This window comes from Paroedura picta, chromosome 12 (assembly GCF_049243985.1).
Source record: "Paroedura picta isolate Pp20150507F chromosome 12, Ppicta_v3.0, whole genome shotgun sequence".
NCBI lineage: Eukaryota > Metazoa > Chordata > Lepidosauria > Squamata > Gekkonidae > Paroedura > Paroedura picta.
The window spans coordinates 41401286-41423591 of record NC_135380.1 but is presented as its reverse complement, the minus strand read 5'-3'; the positions used below and the strand labels follow the sequence as shown (position 1 = coordinate 41423591).

Genomic DNA, 22306 nt, shown 5'->3' with positions numbered 1-22306 from the left:
GTGTCATCCTGATCAATGTGATAAGTGCTTGGATACCTGGATGTGGTTAGCCTCTTACTTCATCCCTCCCCAACTGGGGTTGGGGGACTAACTGTTGGATTAGTCCAAGTCCTTGTAGTCTTGTTTCACATAGAAGCCTGCGAATAGGCATGTAGCAGCCAAAGCTTTTCCTTTTCGTTGCCTTAGCAACGGGTATTCAAAAGTACATTGCTCCTAGGTATGGCTTTCATAACTATGTCTAATCTACTAATTCATTTTATTGAGTGCCTCTCAAATGTGCCACCCCCGCCCAACATAATTTTGGGTTGTCTCTTTTTCTAAGTAGAAAAAGCCTCAAACTTTCTAGGCCAGCTTGGTGTAGTGGTGAAGAGCAGTGGCCTCTAATCTGGAGAACTGGGTTTGATTTCCCATTCTGTCGTATGCAGCCACCTGGATGACCTTGGGCCACTCACAGTTCTCTCAGAGGTCTCTCAGCCCCACCTACTTCATGGGGTGGCTGTTGTGGGAAGGAGAAAGGTAGGTGATAGTAGGGCTGCTTTGAGACTCCTTCGGGTAGTAGAAAATGCGGTATTAAAAACGCTTCTTCTATAGCAGGGGTAGTCAAACTGCGGCCTTCCAGATGTCCATGGACATCTGGAGGGCCGCAGTTTGACTACCCCTGTTCTATATCCTTTCCTAATAGGAAAGCTGCTCCACCCCCAAGCTAGATCCTCATTTGGATATTTGGAACCAGGTAGAACCTTCTTAATTCTGATCCAAACAAGACCCCGATTAGAATGGCCATAGATGCAGCAAATCGAAAGAGAACACTTCCTGACCTCAGGGAGCACACAAAAGCCTTCAAAATGGGAGTTTATTTTGGTGCAGAGAGGAACGAAGGAAGAAGAGCTGGTTTTGTCTTCTCCGCTTTTCACTACCCGAAGGAGTCCCAAAGTGGTTTGCAAACTTCTTTCCCTCCCTCTCCCCAGAACAGACACCCTGTAAGGGAGGTAGGGCTGAGAGAACTCTGGGAGAACTGTATTGTAAGAACTGTGAGTAGCCCAAGGTCACCCAGCCGCCTGCATGTGGAGGAGTGGGGGGATCAAACCCAGTTCTCCAGATTAGAGTCTGCTGCTTTTAACCACCACACCACACTAGGCTGGATAGCTCTCTTCTAAAGAGTGGCCATCCCAGCAGATGTGGAACGGAAAGGATGCCCGGCCCAAAGGATTCCCAGCAAGCAGGACCATCCCCACGGGCAGTTGTGCTCCACCAACCACTGACCTGCCTTGCCAGCTTTGGAGGACTTTTGGATCCTAGCAAACCACAGATCCAGGTGTCCTGAGCAGGCAGTGGAAAGGAGACACAGAAGCTAGGGTCTTCCTCCTTGTAGCAGGTACATACACAAGTCCTGCACAGGAGAGAGGAAAATGCTCTCCGTGTCGTACTGCTCTGAGGTGCCAAAACATTGAGGGCAGGGGAGAACAGGAAGAGAGAAAGGATCTCACTCTTCGAAGGCCTGAGGGGCTTTCTCCAGAGAGAGCAACTGTTTGTTCTCTGCTAAAGGTAGGAAAAGATCCTACAGGCTCAAGGGTTACGGAAGCACCAATGCTGGGTGAATACTTGGAGTAACTTCCTAACAGTGAGAGCACTTCAACAATTGGACCCGAAATCTGGGGGCTATCCTTTCTCTGGCTGGAGATGTTCAAGCGCAGACTGGCCAATAGGGATGCCAGACCCCACGTGGGACCTGGGGATCCCCTGGAATTAGAGCTCAGTCCCCCTGGATAAAATGGCAGCTTTGGAGGCCCCTTCCAGCTCTAGGATTCTATGGGTTCCTCACAGCATCTGAGGAATCATTTTGCCTTTAAAAGGTAAAGGTATCCCCTGTGCAAGCACCGAGTCATGTCTGACCCTTGGGGTGACGCCCTCTAGCGTTTTCATGGCAGATTCAATATGGGATGGTTTGCCAGTGCCTTCCCCAGTCATTACTGCTTACCCCCCAACAAGCTGGGTACTCAGTTTACCAACCTTGGAAGGCTGAGTCAACCTTGAGCCGGCTGCTGGGATCGAACTCCCAGCCTCATGGGCAGAGCTTTCAGACTGCATGTCTGCTGCCTTACCACTCTGCGCCACAAGAGGCTCTATTTTGCCTTTACGTTTGCCCTAAGACGTCACTGTTCCAGGCTGATGCGACTTCAGAAATAAAAAAGTAGCCAACTCATTTCTCTGGGGCGTCTATTATCCTTTAATAAGGAGCAAACCTCCCCCCCCCTTCACCATCAAAGGAATGATACAAATGTATTGGGGGGGGGGCTTTCAAGGCCAAATGGAGTGTGCATAGATGCTCTGAAAGGTTTTTAATCAGTAAACAGTCGCTAGAGAAAGGGTCTGACGTATGTGTGGGGGGGCCTGACGTGGCTCCCCAGACCATTTTCAGGAGCTCAAACAGACCCCTTGGAGAGGTCCCCATTATCCCATAAGGAAACCTGTCTAGCTCCATGGAGCAAACGGCAGCTCTGGGTGGGATTGGGCTCTGGAAAACAACCCAGAGAAAGTCCTAACTCCCCCTCCCCATTATGGTACAGCCCCAACCCACAGCCCCAATCAGCCCCAACCCACAGCCGCTATTCCCCCATGCAGAAGGGACGTAGGGAAGCATCCAAGGACTTTATAGCATCTTGTGTGATCTCTCAGCCATTTCCACTTTCTTCACCTTTAATTCTACTTGGCTCCCAACTGAGAAGTTCCTATGTGATCAACCAAAATTTTACCACTGCTGATTCCAATGTCAACGATTCAGGCTCACAAGAGCTGTTGTGTAGGGACACAGCTCCACACAACAATATACGCGGCAAACGCCACCAGACAGTTGCAGCCCAGGCCTGCGCTCTCCGACCCAGGATTTCTCAGAAGCATCGACCAAGGGTCAGAACGGTAGCGTCCCTCAAGGTGCTGCTGTGCCCTGGGCTGGAAAGTTGCCTCGGCAGTTTTGACGTCAGGAGGAGCTGGGAGGGACCAGGGAGAAAGAGGAAGGATGCTGTCCCTTCCCCTCTGTCCCAGCCCTGCTCAGGTGGTGTGTTGTTCTACCCACTGGCAAAGCCTCCTGGCGTAATGGGAGGGGTTAACAGTGGAAAAACTCTGTCCTCGGTACCTAATGCTTTTCCACAGGTGTTCCAGCTTCTTGCGGAAGCTGTACTCCGTGAAGAGGTCGATGATGCCCACAAAGTAGCGAGATTTCGGCCCATCGATGACATGCAAGGGATTCCTGCAGCTCGGCAGGAGACGCCGGTTCTGTGCTAAGTGCAGGCAGGAGTCGGCGATGTTCAGCAGGTGGGCATCGGCTTCGGGGAAGGCCACGGGCAACTGTTCGCAGCTGCTTGCCTGCGTCAGGTAAGCGATCAGGGCCTCCTGGAAGAAGTCGTTTTGATCGGCCAGTGAGGCTCCATACAGGTCGAAGTTGGATTTCTGCAGCATGCAGATGAATTCGTGCAAGCTGCTCCCTTGCGGGAAATTGCTGATCTGGTCCACGCTGCAGGTGGGCTGCATGACGGACGAGAAGCAAGACAGGTCGCTGGGCTCGGAAGCTCCGTGGAGAAGGGAGCTGCGAGGGTTGAGCGACCTGTGGGTGGGGGGAACCAACAAAACCCACAGAGCGGTGAGAAGGGAAGGAAGGAAGGAAGGTTTGGCGACATTCAGACCCTGGCCTCTCTGCCCTGGGCAAACAAAGTTTGAGTCGGGGGGCTCCTTTAAGAATGGCCAAGTTTTATTCAAGGTGTGAGCTTTCATGTCCAAGGACACTTCTGCATGTAGAATGGAACAGAATTTCCTCAGCAAAACCTAGAGGCGGTGAGGGTGCATGCAGGTGTTAATTGCTGGATATAACTCTCTGTGCGATGTCTCCTGACTTGAGACTCGTAACAGGAACTGTCTTCACCAGAGAGTTAGCGAGATGGCTAGGAACACTGGCCACTCATCTTCTGATCTCACTGACCTGTCCCTAGAGGGTTTCCTGTTTCCTGAGTCTTCTCTCTCCTCCATTCCTCAAGCCAGCAACATGATGGAGCAGAGATGCCTCCAGCATCTCTCACCATCCAACTACTTAGATCAGAACAGGAATCTTCTCCTTACTCTAAGTGTGTGATATTAAGTTCACTAATAAATAGTTACTATATGAATTAAGTGCACCCTTGGAGAATGTGCTTTGCTTTATTTGTTTTCCAACCACATGGGGCTTGGCAAAGGGGCGGGAGCCAAGGAGACGAAGGGAGGCTTTCTTTAGACAGCCCTGGCCCCAACTGTAGGCCAGGCGGAAGAGGGCCATTTTACAGGCCCTGTGGAACTTTGACAACTCTCTGCTGGCAACTCACTCCACCAGGCTGGAGCCAGGGCTGAAAAGGCCTTGGCTCTGGTTGAGGCCAGCAAATGTTTTTGGGGCCGGAAATTACCAACAAGTTGGCATTGGCAAAGAGCTCTCTGGTGTACACAATGGGACCTTGATGGGTCTGAAATTTTAGAGTTGGGTGCTTCAGCATCCTAAGCAGCCGTTCCTGCCTGAAGCAGCCAGTGCCGTAGCTCAGGGAGGGAGGGAGGGAGGGAGGGGAGGGACGGGTGCTGGCTGCTTCAGGCAGGATGCTGAAGTGCCCAACCCTAGTCTGAATCAGTATAAGGCCGTTTCATGTCATGCCCACATGTTTGTTTCATGTGATGCTCACATGTGATACAGCTCTGCCTTCTGACCTTGACCCAGAACCCTCTCTCTTCAAGTGCTACCGTAAGCCCTGGTGTATCCCCCCAAGAAGACTAGGGTTGCTATCTCCAGCTTGGGAAGCTGCTGGGAAACTGGGGTTGCTCCCTGCAAAGGCCAGAGTTTAGGAAGGGAGCTCTGTGGAGATGTTTCCTCCTGGGGAACGGAGCTTTGTAATCTGGGGGGATCAGTTGTAATTCTGGGAGACAGCCAAGCCCCACCTAGAGGATAGCAGCCCAACCCAAGATGTCCTTGCTTAGAGGGCTCACCTTTTTGTTCTGGCAATGATGTTGGCCAAGGTCCGGTTTAAGGCCTGCTCGTCCTCGTGGAGGGGCTGAAATGCCACCAGAAGGCTATAGTCTATCACACCCAGCTTCTTGAGAAACCGTGTGTCCAGCTCCACTTGATGCGTGAACCATGCACGCTGGTCATCTGACAAGCAAGAGAGCACATTGACTGCGATGTGGTGAGAGCAGAAGGCTGGGACGAATGGACTAACCATTGGTTGCCAAGGCACTGTGCACCCTTGGCTCACTCTAGCTGCCTGTGGAACAGGAGGGGGAAGAGGACGGAGAGGGAAGAAGAGGAGCAGGGGGAGAAGGAAGAAGAGGAGGAAGGAGGAGAGAAGAAGAAGAAGAAAGAGGAGGAGAAGGAAGAGGAGGAGGCAGAGAAGGACGAAGGAGGAAGAAGAGGAGAAGGAAAAAGGACGGAGAAGAAGGGGAGCATCACCTGGGCATGGAATTGAGGTCACTGTGGGTGGCCAGGTAGTTGTGAGTTCCTTGCATTGTGCAGGGGCTGAAGTAGATGACTCTGGAGGTCCCTTCCAACTTGTTTCTATGATGCTGAGGAGGAGAACTGGTTCCCAAAGGAGTCTTAAAGTGGCTTACAAGCACCTTCCTCTCTCCAAAACAGACCCCCTGTGAAGGAGGTGGGGCTTAGAGAACTCTAAGGGAATTGAGACTAGGCCAAGGTGACCCAGCTGGCTGCATGCGGAGGAGGAGTGTGGAATCAAACCCGGTTCTCCAGATTAGAGGCCGCTGCTCTATAACCATGACACCAAGCTGGCTCGCAACCAACATCCCTCTTTGGATCTGAGCAACTGCCAGCCAGTTCGAGACGCAGCAGTCCCAGTTAAGGTGGGGCGTACCTCACTTGGTGCAGTCAAATACCTCGCATCAGCCCGGGCTAACAGCGGCACTGGGTGGGGGTTGTCTTCATGAGGATTGGAAACGCACAACAGGATCAATAACGGTCACACATATTGCGGCCTCAAACCAAGCTCCCACTGCTGCTGTTGGTTCTTCTTAATTTTTTTTTTTAAGAAGAAAATCCAACCCAAATTCCCCAGGGTCTGATCTGGCTTGACCAGTAGGTAACGTAGAAAGGTGAGGGTACAACTGCGGCCTTCCAGATGTCCATGGACTACAATTCCCATGAACCCCTGCCAGCGCTGGCAGGGGCTAATGTGAATGGTTGTCTATGGACATCTGGAGGGCCGCGTTGACTACCCGTGGTGTAACAGATCGACAACAAAGCTCTGTGCCCAAAGGAGAACACTCTGAAAATTATGGACACAGACAAGAAAAGCATTTCTAAAATATAAAGGTAAAGGTAAAGGTATCCCCTGTGCAAGCACCGAGTCATGTCTGACCCTTGGGGTGACGCCCTCCAGCATTTTCATGGCAGACTCAATACGGGGTGGTTTGCCAGTGCCTTCCCCAGTCATGACCGTTTACCCCCCAGCAAGCTGGGTACTCATTTTACCGACCTCGGAAGGATGGAAGGCTGAGTCAACCTTGAGCCGGCTGCTGGGATTGAACTCCCAGCCTTATGGGCAAAGCTTTCAGACGGCTGCCTTACCACTCTGCGCCACAAGAGGCTCTTTTCTAAAATATAGAATGAAAATAATATATATATACATACACAGAATCAGGGTGAGTAATATTAGTAAAATATTTAAATTTAAATAGTAAAGTATTTAAAATTGAATAATTAGGTTTTAAAAATATTTTTTAAAAACATAGTTAAAACATTAAGGCCATTAAAGACATAGTTAAGGAGGGTTGACAAAATTTCAAAGACCTCTCAAACACTGCCGAGTTTACATTTGACTCCATTTGGTCTCCTTTCTAGCTTACTGGCAGAAGACAATGGGATGAAATTAATTCAAAAGAAATTCTGTCTAAACTTCTGGAAGAAGTTCCTGAAAGTTAGAGCGGTTTCTCAGTGGAACAGGCTTCCTCAGGAGATGGTGGGTTCTCCATCTTTGGAAATTTTTAAACAGAGGCTGGATAGCCATCTGACAGAGAGGCTGATTCTGTGAAGGTTCAAGGAGGTGGCAGGTTACAGTAGATCAGCGATTGGGATGTGAGTATCCTGCATAGTGCAGGGGGTTGGACTAGATGACCCAGGAGGTCCCTTCCAACTCTATTATTCTATGATTCCATAATTCTAAGACGCCTTGCCAGTTTATCCCAGCACCTGCAACAGGAGGGATCTACAACAAGGCCAACACTTAGTTTTGTCCTACACTAATCTTGGGAATTCAAGGAAATAATTGATTTCCTCTGTATTGTATGCCAGAAGAAATCTCTTTGAAACACCTACTGCATCCGGAAATCACGTAGGATGCATCCATCAGAGAATGTGGGCTTCTCGAGGATTATATTTTTTAAAGGTATTTTGCCAAACCTTCTTACGTGTGTAAAAAGTCTTTGAAATTTTGTCAACCCTTCTTATTCATAAGGTTGGTGTATTGTAGGGGGGTGCAAACTGTGGCTCCCCAGATGTCCGTGAACTATAATTCCCACAAGCCTTTGCCAGCTTGCCCTCTCTGGTGTATTGTTTATTCATTATATCCGGTTTTATTTTTATAATGCTTTTTTTGATCTCTATCATTTTCACAGGATGCAGAGCTTTGTTGTTGACCTGTCGGTAGCCTGCTCAGTGCAGCAGGAAGCTGTTGAGGGATGTGGAGGTTTTGCACTGCAGTCAAAAACTACAGTCAAAAACTACATTTTGAAGCAGGGCAGGAAAGGGGGATTCGATCTAGGGCTGACGGGAGCCAGAAGTCTTTGGCCAGTCCAAGACTCATCAGTCTTGGAGGCCAAATAATAAATATCCTGGGGGTTTTCATTAAAAAATGCTTGTTATGGACAGAGTGGGTTTTATCGGTGCCTTTATTTATTTATTTATTATTAATTAATTAATATATTTATTTATATTTTTATGCTTGTACACTACCCTTCCCCCAGGGGACTCAGGGTGGCTTACAGTAGCTACAAATATCACATCAAACCACATTAAATCAGTGGGCAGGGTCACTGTGGGTGGCCAGGTAGTTGTGAATTTCCTGTATCCTGCAGGGAGTTGGACCTTGGAGGTGCCTTCCAACTCTATGATTCTATGATGCCTGTCCTGGATGCTTTAGGCTGATCCCGCATCGAACAGGGGGTTGGTCTAGATGGCTCTGGAAGTATCTTCCAACTTTATGGTTCTATGATTCTATGAACCATATTAAAATTATTGCCATTAAAATTAAATCTCAAAACAGAATTAAAATTTCAGACATTTGAGAGGGGGGGGGGTGTACACAGGTATATCCTTTGTCCATCGGTGAGGTGTTAGTCAATATGTTGACATTTTAAGTAGGAAGGCTGGACTTGATGTTATTTCTGGGCCTCAATCACAGGCTTGATGGAAGAACTACATCCTACAGGTCCTGCGGAATGTGATGAAGGATTGCAGGATCCAACCCACACACAACACAGGCTGTTAAAGAGTTGCAGCCTGAAAGTGTCACCATAAACACTGGACAGGGAGCCCCCCCAAGGAAACATGCCCCCCCCTCAGAGTGTTACTGCTTCAGGACTCTGAGTTTGAAGCTTACTTAGAAACCCTTTCCCCATAAACATGTGGATGTGTATGCCTGCAAATGATCAGAAACACTGTTTCCTTTATTTTTGCATTTCACGTTCCACCATGGAGATGGAGCGTCAATCATTTTTGGACTGGCAGGAAAAGGCCATTCCCAAAATCCATTCCACACGAGAAAAGACGTAGAAAGAACCTACCGAGACAGAGGGTCTTTCCTGAAAAGTTGAGATCCTTAAAAACCATGATTATCTGACTGCCTTCTGGGGCAGCCTCTACCCAGCGATCAAGTTCGCATCCTTTAATATCATACCTGCAAGTTGGGGGGAGGGGAGGAAAGAAGAAGACGGATTAATTTTAAACAGCCATCAATTCTTTTATCCATCCTCCTGCCCACCCACCTTCAGTCATAACAGCAAACTAGAAAGCGAAACAGGACCATGATCCTTCCATGTAGGTATCTAGTACCTCAAAATAAGATTCTCTTAGAACTCGTAGCCACCAACTGCAGACCCATGCTTTGGATCATAGATGTGTGTGGAAGAGAACTCTCAAGCAGAAAAGGAACAGATGGTGTGTGTGCGTGGCGGGGTGTTCACTCCTGGCCTTAACCACAATCCTGCCCCCAACCCAATTCCAGTTGGTTTTCTCCTAGTATTTAGCACTTTAAATTTTCTCTCCTGCAATATCCAGGAGTGGATATAAGTAACTACATTTGAGGAAACCGCGCTGAGAACCCCAATATGAAGTGTAGATTGCTGCATTTTACTAGATTGACTTCCGGCCCCATGCCTCCAATGCTGATATAGTGAAGCATTCTTCTTGTTGATTGGTCAGGGTTTCAGTTCAAAGACTACCTGGTTCCTGCTTGCCATTCCCTCACAAGACTTACTTTTGCCCTCATTTTGGAATCTGTTTTAAAGTGACCATGCTCCAGAAACCCCCACTTCTCTCAGCAGAGATTTGCCTCTTAGATTTACTTTCCCCTCCTCATTCTCTGTGAGGCTGTGCCCCCCCCCCCCCCCAGCTTCTTCTGGCTGCAGGAAATACAGCACTCTCCAGCCTTGTGCTCCATCAATGCCGGCTGGAGTTTCACCCGACCCCCTCCCGCAATCAAGCGGGAAGGAGACCGAAAATTGGGACAATGCAAATGCAGAAGGGCGATGAATTTAAAATCGGGGAAAAGGAAGAATTCAACCAGAATTCAGCAAGATTTACAGTAAAAAAAAAAGTGAGTGCATACTATCTTCTGGTTTCCAAAGGGAACTGAAGGCATATGGGGAGATCTTAAAGGGGAGGAAGGATTGCATCCTGGGTAAGTCATTTCACAAAATGTCTGCTGCCCAGGTGCAACTCCACCCTCTACGACCACCTGCAGCTGCCACAAATGACCCTCCTGGGATCTTGGCCAGTCACTCACCGCTCGACAATCCTCTCATGAGGGTAAAAGACACTCTGCATGATGATGAAATATTTCTGCAAAGAAGAAAATAAAACATGTCTGGTTCTACTAGCAGACAAATAAAACATGCCGCTTCTGGCGTAGTATTGTCCCTTGCCCACACACATGAGCCTTGAGAACATGTGTTGGAGAAACAAAAAGCAGTGCTCAGCGTGCTGGAGGAGACTGTACCGTATTGTGCTGCAAGTGGGCTACACCACATCAAAAAGCTTCCCCTTTGAAAGAAGAGCTGGTTTTTCATACCTCATTTTTCACTACCCAAAGGAGTCCCGAAGTGGTTTACAGACACCTTTTCCTTCTTCTCCCCACAACAGCACTGAGAGAGCTCTGAGAAAACAGCTCTGCAAGAACAGTTGTAAGAGAACTGTGACTAGCCTGAGGTGACCCAGCTGGCGGCATGTGGAGCAGTGGGGAATCAAACCTGACTCTCCAGATCAGAGTCAACCAAATAACATAGAATTTCATGCCAAGGAAAGGTGAATTAACATTTTTAAAATACACAGTTGGCAAAATTAAATCTGCTAATCACAGGTAAAGCATGCACATGTACAAAGTATTTGGGACGCTGAAGTCCTAGTTCACAGCATGTACAATTGTGTCTGGCTTTCTTTTAGGCTTATACGATCAGCCTCAATGAGAGCCAGCTTGGTGTAGTGGTTAGGTGTGTGGACTTCTAATCTGGCAAGCCAGGTTCAATTCTGCACTCCCCCACATGCAGCCAGCTGGATGGCCTTGGGCTCGCCACAGCACTGATAAAGCTGTTCTGACCGAGCAGTGATGTCTGTTGTGGGGAGAGGAAAGGGAAGGCAACTGTAAGCTGCTTTGAGCTTCCTTCGGGTAGAGAAAAGCTGCATATAAGAACCAACTCTTCTTAATTTTTTAAAGTATTCCCAGGATACTTAGAAGAGAGGCTGTGGCTCAGCTGTAGAGCATCTACCTTGAACACAGAAGTTCCCAGGTTCAGTCCTTGGTATCCCCAGTAGGTGATGTGAAATACCTCTCTGTGAACTCCTGGAGAGCCGCTACCAGTCTGAGCAAACAATACTTGACCTTGATGATTCAGCAGAAGGCAGCTACATGTTGGAGATCTATTCAGGGGAGGAGTCACGGCTCAGTGGCAGAGCTCAGACTTGCATGCAGAAGGTCCCAGGTTCAATCCCCAGCATCTCCCCATAAAAGGGTTCAGGACATGAAGGACCTTTGCCTGAAAGCCCGGAAAGCTGCTGCCAGTCTGAGTAGACAATACTGACCTTGAGGGATTCAGGGTCTGATTCATATGTGGTATGAACCCTTGATGCTGGAACAGTAAAAGGGGCCAAAAGAGGGCCCCACTCTTTTTACTCTCACACAAAATGGAATGCCACTTCAGTTGTGAGGCCTCCTTTGAAGAGGAGTAGCAGCTTAGAACTCAAGGTCCTGAAATCCTGTCAGAATTTTTTTTTTGAAAAACCAAATGAATGAGGTCACCATTGTAGGTGGGATCAAAGTGGGATACTCAGATTTCCTTCCCCAAGCTGCTCTTTGCCTTGACGAGAAAAATGTCCACCAGAATTATAGCTGAGCTCCAGACTACGGGATCAACTTTGGGATCTCGGAAAGGCAAACTCCATGCCCACTGAGCTCCCACCCCATGCTCTACCCTCCCAAGATACCCCCCAAAAAATCCAGGAATTTCTCCCCAGTTTTCTGCAGTCCATAAGTGGCCATCCCCCCCTTTGGGGGAAAAGACCAACCCCTTTACTTTTATTTGCTGGTGACATTGTCATCCTATCCTTTATGGCCCATTGCCACAACCATCAATTGGAAATAAACTTCGAGAAAACGAAGATCTTAGTTTTTGCTAAAACCTGTTATAAATATTAATGGAAGATTGATGGGCACGGTATTGAACAAGTGTCCCATTTCAAATACCTTGGTCTCAACTTCTTCTTTAACACATCACAGGAAGCAGATAGCCAAGACCATGAAAACATCCCTAGCTCTCCTTACCAAATTCTACCATCAAAAGGGGAATAAAAATATTCCAGCTGCGTTAAGAATTTATTCTATGAAATTCATCCCGCAAATTTTGTATGGCATTCCGATCTGGATCCTTGACCTTAATAATGAATTGGAGTCTCTACATTCCATGTTTTTAAAATCCTTACTCGAGCTACCCAAAAGTGTTACAAATTGGACCATCCTTATTGAATTAGGTCAGCAACACCTGGCTTTGAAAGTTTGGCTATTGACTTTCAAATACTGGCTGAGAATTCATTTCTCAGCCTACTCTGGGAGCCTGTTCTGTGACCTATTGTGTGACCCGTTCATTTCCAGTTGGTACAATAGAATTTTACTTGAACTGAAAAATATTGGGCTCAATATTGTGTGGCTTATGGGTCCAAGTGAAAAAGACCTTTTCAAGGTAATTTTGCATAGACTTGAGGATATCAAAATGCAATCTTTGTCTTCCGTCCCATATAATACCCCCCCCCCCAATTTTGGGGCATTCCATCCAACTATAAACTCCTACCAGCTTATCTCTATCAGTTGGACTCTCATTTGGCTAGGAAGACCTTCCTTCTTGCCAGAGTCAACTCCGTTCCCTGAAGCATGTCCTGGAGAAGATTCCATCAGATTCCCACCTTCAAAAGACTCTGTCTACATGGTTGTAAAGTCTCAGACACACTACCACAGGGGTAGTCAAACTGCGGCCCTCCAGATGTCCATGGACTACAATTCCCAGGAGCCCCTGCCAGCGAATGTTGGCAGGGGCTCATGGGAATTGTAGTCCATGGACATCTGGAGGGCCGCAATTTGACTACCCCTGCACTACCACATATTGTTTGGAGTGTCCAGTCTTCTCTCCCCAACGAGCTTTAATCCAGTCTCATTTGAGGGATTTAAATTCCAACGTCAATTCTAAATCGCTTGTCATCAAATTAATGGCTTTCAGAAAAGGATCCCATTAAACCTGCCAGGGTAGCTGATGCTCTTGGAAGCATGTTCCAAATAAATAACTTATGTTTGCAAGAGCGGGAACGTAGTCTTGTCTAACCCATTTTGTTTCCTTGGATTGTGTTTGGGTAGGCCAATAAAGGTTGCCGGAGTCTTAACCTATGCTTGGTTTCCCCAGATAGCAACCATTTTGAGGGATCCTACCTTCTTCTGCCGGGGAACAATGATACTGTGGACCCCTGTTGGAAAGAAGAAGAATGCATGCTGATGAGACAGGGAATCTTTGCAGCCTGATCCCTCAGGATGAGTTGTTGCTGAGTTTTAATTAATTTTTAATTAATAAAGGGCCCTGCTGGGTCAGGCCTATCCAGTCTACCATCTTGCATCCCACAGCAATCAGCCAGTTGGGCCGCTGACCGCCAGGTGGTGTAACAGTGGCTCGAAAACTGCAGTTATTTACCTCCAGAAGTGCAAAATACTCATTCAGAAAACATCATAAAGGCAATAATCTGTGATAATCGTACATGTGCACAATAGTATAGAAAATGTAATACCAAAAATAGTTCAGGCAAATGGCCCACAGGCTAATTCCAACTGAAGTCCAAACGAGGATCCGGGAGTCCCCCGTTTTGCAGGGTGGCTTCTACAGTGGACCAAAATGAATGATGTAAAATACTGGAATAATACAAAGTCTAAAAAAAATACAATTTACAATTTTAAAATAGTAATTTACATAATTTAAAATAGCCGTTTACATTTAAAATGACTATTTTAAAATTGTAAATTGCAACGGGAGGAATATGATGCTATCAAGTTCCTCAAGGAAGCATTATTTACTGTAGTTTTAGAGCCACTGTAACTCAGCCCCCTTTGGAGAGCCAGTGTGGTGTAGTGGTTAGGAGTGCGGACTTCTAATCTGGCATGCCAGGTTCGATTCTGCGCTCCCCCACATGCAACCAGCTGGGTGACCTTGGGCTCGCCACGGCACTGATAAAACTGTTCTGACCGGGCAGTGATATCAGGGCTCTCTCAGCCTCACCTACCCCACAGGGTGTCTGTTGCGGGGAGAGGAAAGGGAAAGCGATTGGAAGCCACTTTGAGCCTCCTTCGGGTAGGGAAAAGCGGCATATAAGAACCAACTCTTCTTCTTCCTCTTCTTCTATTTTCCTGGTGCTTTCCACTTCCTGTGGACGCTGCGTTTTTTGTTTGTTTGTTGCCATCTCCAGGGGGTGGCTGGAGATCTCCCAAAATCCCAGCTGGTCTCCAGGCAGCAGAGATCAGTTCCCCTGGAGAAAATGGCTGCTTTGGAAGATGGACTCCATTGCATCGTGCCCTTCTGAAGTCCCTCCCCTTCCAAAACCCCGCCTCCCCCAGGGTCGACCCAGGAACTTTTGTTTTACCCATCGTGGCTAATAACCCAGCACACGCCTCTGCCCCTCCCCAGCTTGTGCCAGCAAGAGCCATAAAATCATGACTGATTGTACGAAAGAGTGTTATCCCCACGCAGGTTGCTCCTTACCGAGGAATTTGACGAGAAGAGAGTGGGGATATCGCTCCAGGTGTTCCAGGTATTTAGAAAGGTTGGAGAGGAGGAAATGGGTTTCTCGCTTGCTCTGGGTCTTCACGAAGAAGCGTTTGTCATTGCTGCGTGGAAGGAAGACAGTTAGGTTACCCCAGGGGGGACCCGGGTGAGATTCCTCGATCGGCCCAGTTTGCACGCCAGCTTGGACCCCATCTGCACCTTGGGCCCTGCCCGAGGGATCACTTGTCTGCCCACCATAGGGCTCTGTCTGTCCCCCATAAGGCTCTGTGGGCACTAATCTGTTAGCGGTCCCTGGCCCCAGAGAGATACTCCTGGCCTCTACCACGGCCAGGGCCTTTTCGGTCCTGGCCCCGACTTGGTGGAATGAGCTCCCAGGAGAGCTGAGGCCCTGACGAAGCTGTCAAAGTTCTGCAGGGCCTGTAAAGCAGAGTTCTTCTGCCAGGTCTTCAGTTGAGGCAGAGTTTTTAAGATCAATGGGCCCCCCTCAGTCAATGCTATACTACCAAGCGAACCCCTTCTGGATGACTGTGGGGAGGGAGGAGGGTTTTTAGCCATCTTGATGTTTGTGATGTTTTTAAGTCTAGTTTTAAGGGATTGGGGTTTTTATGTGGGTATATTGTTATGTGATCTAACTTGAGTCCCAGGAGGAAGGTGGACTATAAATCTAATAAATAAATAAATTATAGGGGGGTGTTTTCAGTGTATAGCAAGAAGAAGAGTTGGTTTTATATGCTGCTTTTCTCTACCAGAAGGACTCTCAAAGTCATTTTCCCTTCCTCTCCGCACAACAGGCACCCTGTGAAATAGGTGGGGCTGAAAGAGCTCTGACAGGACTGCTCTGTGAGAACAGCCCTATCAGGACTGTGACTAGCCTAAGGTCACCCAGCTGGCTGCATGTGGAGGAGTGGGGAAGCAAACCCAGATCGCCAGATTAGAAGCTGATACTCTTAACCAATGCACTAAGGAAAACAAAGGATGGTGGGGCCTGGATTTAGTTCCTCTGACCAACAGACTCTGGCCTGGATGGCCCAGACTAGCCAAATCTTGCCAGATCTCAGACCTAAACGGAATCTATCCAGTGGCTTAATAAAGCTTGAAAAGATAAAGAGTCTCCTATGTTATTTATTCAGGCTTCGACTCTGCCAGAACGGTCTCTAGATTTGTTTTCTGTTTTCAATCTTTCGTCAGTGGCAGTGAGTCCGTCCTTCTTAATATCTGTACACCGCCCGTGGCGCCGCAGGCGCCACGGACTAAATAAAACAGTAAGGGGTTCTGGGGCGGTATGTGTCCGGGATGAGGAAGGGTCCAGATTGGACCCTTCCTCATGACAGACAACCGGAGGGACCAATCGGCAGGCGCAAAGCGATTCCTCCGATTCCCAGCCCCAGCAACTGCGAGCCGCGCGCAGCGCGGCTCGCAGTTGCTCCCGGCCTGACAAGACTCCAGCCGCCGAGAAGCTGCAGAGAAAAAAAAAACACCCCTGTAGGAGCCTTTCGCGGCTCCAAGCCGAGAGCCAGCAGAAAAAAAAACCCCTGTAGGAGCCTTTCGCAGCTCCAAGCCGAGAGCCAGCAGAAAAAAAACCCTGTAGGAGCCTTTCGCAGCTCCAAGCCGAGAGCCAGCAGAAAAAAAAACCCTGTAGGAGCCTTTCGCAGCTCCAAGCCGAGAGCCAGCAGAAAGAAAAACCCTGTAGGAGCCTTTCGCAGCTCCAAGCCGAGAGCCAGCAGAAAAAAAAACCCTGTAGGAGCCTTTCGCAGCTCCAAGCCGAGAGCCAGCAGAAAGAAAAACCCTGTAGGAGCCTTTCCCAGCTCCAAGCCGGCACGCCCACGAGAGCCAGCAGTAAAGCATTAACCCTGTAGGAGCCTTTCGCAGCTCCAAGCCGAGAGCCAGCAGAAAAACATTAACCCTGTAGGAGCCTTTCGCAGCTCCAAGCCGGCACGCCCACGAGAGCCAGCAGAAAAGCATTAACCCTGTAGGAGCCTTTCGCAGCTCCAAGCCGAGAGCCAGCAGAAAAAAAACCCTGTAGGAGCCTTTCGCAGCTCCAAGCCGAGAGCCAGCAGAAAAAAAACCCTGTAGGAGCCTTTCGCAGCTCCAAGCCGAGAGGCAGCAGAAAAAAAAACCCTGTAGGAGCCTTTCGCAGCTCCAAGCCGAGAGGCAGCAGAAAAAAAACCCTGTAGGAGCCTTTCGCAGCTCCAAGCCGAGAGCCAGCAGAAAAAAAAACCCTGTAGGAGCCTTTCGCAGCTCCAAGCCGAGAGGCAGCAGAAAAAAAACCCTGTAGAAGCCTTTTGCAGCTCCAAGCCGAGAGCCAGCAGAAAGAAAAACCCTGTAGGAGCCTTTCGCAGCTCCAAGCCGAGAGCCAGCAGAAAGAAAAACCCTGTAGGAGCCTTTCGCAGCTCCAAGCCGAGAGCCAGCAGAAAAAAAACCCTGTAGGAGCCTTTCGCAGCTCCAAGCCGAGAGCCAGCAGAAAAAAAACCCTGTAGGAGCCTTTCGCAGCTCCAAGCCGAGAGGCAGCAGAAAAAAAACCCTGTAGGAGCCTTTCGCAGCTCCAAGCCGGCACGCCCACGAGAGCCAGCAGAAAAGTATTAACCCTGTAGGAGCCTTTCGCAGCTCCAAGCCGAGAGCCAGCAGAAAAAAAACCCTGTAGGAGCCTTTCGCAGCTCCAAGCCGAGAGCCAGCAGAAAAAAAAACCCTGTAGGAGCCTTTCGCAGCTCCAAGCCGAGAGCCAGCAGAAAGAAAAACCCTGTAGGAGCCTTTCGCAGCTCCAAGCCGAGAGCCAGCAGAAAAAAAAACCCTGTAGGAGCCTTTCGCAGCTCCAAGCCGAGAGCCAGCAGAAAGAAAAACCCTGTAGGAGCCTTTCCCAGCTCCAAGCCGGCACGCCCACGAGAGCCAGCAGTAAAGCATTAACCCTGTAGGAGCCTTTCGCAGCTCCAAGCCGAGAGCCAGCAGAAAAACATTAACCCTGTAGGAGCCTTTCGCAGCTCCAAGCCGGCACGCCCACGAGAGCCAGCAGAAAAGCATTAACCCTGTAGGAGCCTTTCGCAGCTCCAAGCCGAGAGCCAGCAGAAAAAAAACCCTGTAGGAGCCTTTCGCAGCTCCAAGCCGAGAGCCAGCAGAAAAAAAACCCTGTAGGAGCCTTTCGCAGCTCCAAGCCGAGAGGCAGCAGAAAAAAAAACCCTGTAGGAGCCTTTCGCAGCTCCAAGCCGAGAGGCAGCAGAAAAAAAACCCTGTAGGAGCCTTTCGCAGCTCCAAGCCGAGAGCCAGCAGAAAAAAAAACCCTGTAGGAGCCTTTCGCAGCTCCAAGCCGAGAGGCAGCAGAAAAAAAACCCTGTAGAAGCCTTTCGCAGCTCCAAGCCGAGAGCCAGCAGAAAGAAAAACCCTGTAGGAGCCTTTCGCAGCTCCAAGCCGAGAGCCAGCAGAAAGAAAAACCCTGTAGGAGCCTTTCGCAGCTCCAAGCCGAGAGCCAGCAGAAAAAAAACCCTGTAGGAGCCTTTCGCAGCTCCAAGCCGAGAGCCAGCAGAAAAAAAACCCTGTAGGAGCCTTTCGCAGCTCCAAGCCGAGAGGCAGCAGAAAAAAAACCCTGTAGGAGCCTTTCGCAGCTCCAAGCCGAGAGCCAGCAGAAAGAAAAACCCTGTAGGAGCCTTTCGCAGCTCCAAGCCGAGAGCCAGCAGAAAGAAAAACCCTGTAGGAGCCTTTCGCAGCTCCAAGCCGAGAGCCAGCAGAAAAAAAAACCCTGTAGGAGCCTTTCGCAGCTCCAAGACGGCACGCCCACGAGAGCCAGCAGAAAAGCATTAACCCTGTAGGAGCCTTTCCCAGCTCCAAGCCGAGAGCCAGCAGAAAAAAAAACCCTGTAGGAGCCTTTCGCAGCTCCAAGCCGAGAGCCAGCAGAAAAAAAAACCCTGTAGGAGCCTTTCGCAGCTCCAAGCCGAGAGCCAGCAGAAAGAAAAACCCTGTAGGAGCCTTTCGCAGCTCCAAGCCGGCACGCCCACGAGAGCCAGCAGAAAAGCATTAACCCTGTAGGAGCCTTTCGCAGCTCCAAGCCGAGAGCCAGCAGGAAAAAAACCCCTGTAGGAGTCTTTCGCAGCTCCAAGCCGGCACGCCCACGAGAGCCAGCAGAAAAGCATTAACCCTGTAGGAGCCTTTCGCAGCTCCAAGCCGAGAGGCAGCAGGAAAAAAACCCCTGTAGGAGCCTTTCGCAGCTCCAAGCCGGCACACCCACGAGAGCCAGCAGAAAAGCATTAACCCTGTAGGAGCCTTTCGCAGCTCCAAGCCGAGAGGCAGCAGGAAAAAAACCCCTGTAGGAGCCTTTCGCAGCTCCAAGCCGGCACGCCCACGAGAGCCAGCAGAAAAACATTAACCCTGTAGGAGCCTTTCGCAGCTCCAAGCCGGCACGCCCACGAGAGCCAGCAGAAAAGTATTAACCCTGTAGGAGCCTTTCGCAGCTCCAAGCCGAGAGGCAGCAGGAAAAAAACCCCTGTAGGAGCCTTTCGCAGCTCCAAGCCGGCACGCCCACGAGAGCCAGCAGAAAAACATTAACCCTGTAGGAGCCTTTCGCAGCTCCAAGCCGGCACGCCCACGAGAGCCAGCAGAAAAGTATTAACCCTGTAGGAGCCTTTCGCAGCTCCAAGCCGAGAGGCAGCAGAAAAAAAAAACTCCTGGAGGAGCCTTTCGCCGCTTCACGCCGGCGCCCTGGGAGCCCCGGCAGCCGCCCACAGCGCAGCTGCTGGGTGCTCCCTGCCCTCATGGCCCCAGAACACAATGGAGCCGCCGGGAAAGCCGCAGAAGAACAAAAAAATGCAGAGGAGCCGCCACAGCCCAGCGCACCACACCTGGTGCTCCTCGGCAAAAACTACGAGACGCCGAGGAGCCGCCGCTCGCCTCCTCTTTCAGGTAGCCTGTCCCTCGCTCTGTCCCTCGCCTGCCGCTCGCTCTGGTCCCCACCTGCTAGCGCCCATTGTCTTCTTCATACAATGGGCTTTTTTACTAGTTTGAGTATAATTAGGCAAACGCTCCTGTATCATGGAGAGTCAAGGCTGTGACTAGAGAAAAAGCAGTTTTACAAGACAGAGAAATTTGGCAGAAGATAAAAGATCTGGATCTCTATCCCAAGGACCTGAGGTAGACAGAGGAATTCCTGTCCTGGAGGAGTATCTCTGTCACCTAGTCGCATATTTGTAGATAAATTAAATATGACCATTTTCTTATGCTGCATCTGTGATTTTAAAGACTGCTGTGTTAGTGATGGTTATACTGAATTTTATGGCTGGCTTCAATTGAATGGCAAGCTTTGATTTCATATCATGGCTGTTGTTTTGATGTAGTGTTTTAACTACTGGTCTTTTATTGGGGTAGTTTGTTTCATGTTGGAATCTGCTTCGTGAGCCCCCCCCTAAGTGGTGCAGGCTATAAATCTGCTTATAACCACCCCATCAATCCAGGAAACAACTAGGAATGTACAGAAATGTGTTTATTTTCATTCTCAAAGCCTTTATTACCTTTTATTTGTTGTGGCCATTCCAAACCTTTCTCTATTTTTACGCTATTTATCTTTTATACCGAACTGATGGGGAAATGTTAAATGGGGATAATATGGGCACAAGGAAGGAGAAAGTTGTGTAGAAAGAATGACTCAGAGGTTTAGTTTGCCCAAGGAAGAATCAAAGGTATAGGTTTAAGCCTTTAAAGACTGATGCAGTCTGGGACCTGCTGTTTCCGCACTGGTAGTTTCGCTGCCTTGGCTCTTGTGCAGGAGCACAAATCCGGGGCGGACAAAGTACACCGGGCCAAATGCTCCCCTGTGTGGGAGCAGGAAGAGGTAGAGTAAACTGCCCCAGCTCAAACTCCAGCCTGCATCCCAGTGCAAAGCCTCAGGTGCGGAAATAGTCTTAGGGACCGCCTCTCCGAGTATACCCCCTGAAGAGCACTTTGATCAGCTGGTTCCAGCTAGACTTGCAGACTTCGGCCGCTTGGCTTGAATGGCCACCAAAGCAGCCGAAGAGCGCCAAAGTGCGGCGAAGTGCATAAGCCTAGTTCCAACCTGTTGGTGATACCCAGCCCCAAAGAAATGCGCCTGGCCTTGAGCAGAGCCTGGGACCTCAGCCCTGGCTTCAGCCTGGTGGAATGAGTTGCCAGTGGAGATCTGGGCCCTCTTGGATCTGTCAAAGTTCCAAAGGGCCTGCAAAACAGCACGCCAGTTTGTTATTGTTGTTATGTGCGAAGTCGTGTCCGACCCATCGCGACCCCATGGACAATGATCCTCCAGGCCTTCCTGTCCTCTACCATTCCCCGGAGTCCAGTTTGGCATAGCAGTTAAGAGTGGCAGCTTCTGATCTGCTGAGCTGAGTTTGATTCCCTGCTCCTCCACATGCGGCCATCGGGGTGACCGTGGACCAGTCGCAGCCCTGATAGTGCTGTTTTCACAGAGCAGTCCTAACAGAGCTCTCTCAGCCTCTCTCACCTCACAGGGTGTCTGTTGTGAGGAGAGGAAGGGAAGACAATTGGAATCCGCTTTGAGACTCCTGGTAGAAAAAAAAGTGGGGCATAAAAACCAACTGTTCGTTTCCTCTTCCACCGGGCATTGGGTTGAGGACAAGGCTAACACTTATTGATATCTGAATTGGGGGGCCCTTCTCCCTCCCCTCCCCCCCATGCAAGCCTAGGTTGTATATTTTTCGGATTCCATCTGTTCCCCAGGTTTTAGTGACGAAGCATGTTTTTCCTTTGACTGTTTTCATAAAATCATAGAATCATAGAGTTAGAAGGGACCTCCTGGTTCATGTAGTCCAACCACCTGTACTATGCAGGACACTCACAACCCTATCACTCATCCCCGGTAACCTGCCACCCCCTTAAGCCTTCATAGAATCAGCCCTCTCCATCAGATGGCTATCCGGCCTCGGTTTAAAAATTTCCAAAGAGGAGAACCCACCACCTCCCGAGGAAGCCTGTTCCACTGAGGAACCGCTTTAACTGTCAGGAACTTCTTCCAGATGTTTAGACGGAATTTCTTTTGCATTAATTTCATCCCATTGCTTCTGGTCCCATTGCTTACCAATCTCCAGGGCAAGAGAGAACAACTCTGGTTATCAGATCCCCTCTCAGTTGTCTCCTCTCCAGGCTAAACAGACCAAGCTCCCCCAATATTTCCTCATACGTCTTGGTTTCCAAACCCCTCACCATCTTTGTTACCCTCCTCTGGACACACGCCAGTTTGTCTACATTCCTCTTCAACTGTGGTGCCCATATCTGAACACAGTACTCCAAGTGAGGCCGAACCAGAGCAGAGTAAAGCAGTACCATCACCTCCCATGATCTGGACACAATACTCCATTTGAAACAGCCCAAAATCCCATTTGCCTTTTTAGCCACCAAGTCACACTGCTGACTCCTGTTCAATGTATGGTTTACTAAGACTAGATCCTTTTTGCACATGCTACTGCCAAAACAAATCTCCCCCATCCTATATTGGTGTAAATGGTTTTTCCTACTTAAATGCAGAACTTTACATTTGTCCCTATTGAATTTAATTTTATTCAGTTTAGCCCACCTCTCAAGTCTATCAAGATCTTCCTGTATTCTGATTCTCTCTTCTGTTGGGTTTGCTACCCCTCCCAGTTTAGTATCATCTGCAAATTTAATGTACCCCCTTCTAATCCCTCGTCCAAATCATTTATAAATATGTTGAACAACACAGGCCCGAGTACAGATCCCTGTGGAACTCCACTTGTCCCTCTTCTCCAAGAAGTTGCTCAACCATTAACAAGTACCCTCT

At 49.1% G+C, this 22306-nt stretch overlaps 1 protein-coding gene across 10 annotated transcripts in view; it reads right to left on the bottom strand.

Annotated features, from left to right (window-relative positions):
- Nucleotides 1-2192: 2192 nt before the first annotated feature.
- The window catches only part of PIP5KL1 (phosphatidylinositol-4-phosphate 5-kinase like 1), a 38753-nt gene continuing 18639 nt past the window's right edge, over nucleotides 2193-22306 (bottom strand). For 7 of the 10 annotated variants that reach the window (XM_077305658.1, XM_077305657.1, XM_077305660.1 and 4 more), the window contains 6 exons: nucleotides 14518-14642; nucleotides 13203-13237; nucleotides 10020-10075; nucleotides 8800-8912; nucleotides 4996-5158; nucleotides 2194-3601 (listed from right to left, as the gene is read on the bottom strand). In XM_077305658.1, coding sequence (XP_077161773.1) covers nucleotides 3049-3601; nucleotides 4996-5158; nucleotides 8800-8912; nucleotides 10020-10075; nucleotides 13203-13237; nucleotides 14518-14642 — 1045 coding nt within the window. In that variant the 3' untranslated portion in view covers nucleotides 2194-3048. Of the gene's footprint in view, nucleotides 3602-4995; nucleotides 5159-8799; nucleotides 8913-10019; nucleotides 10076-13202; nucleotides 13238-14517; nucleotides 14643-22306 lie in introns of all 10 variants that reach the window. The other 3 variants (XM_077305651.1, XM_077305653.1, XM_077305661.1) reach the window with 1 other exon arrangement.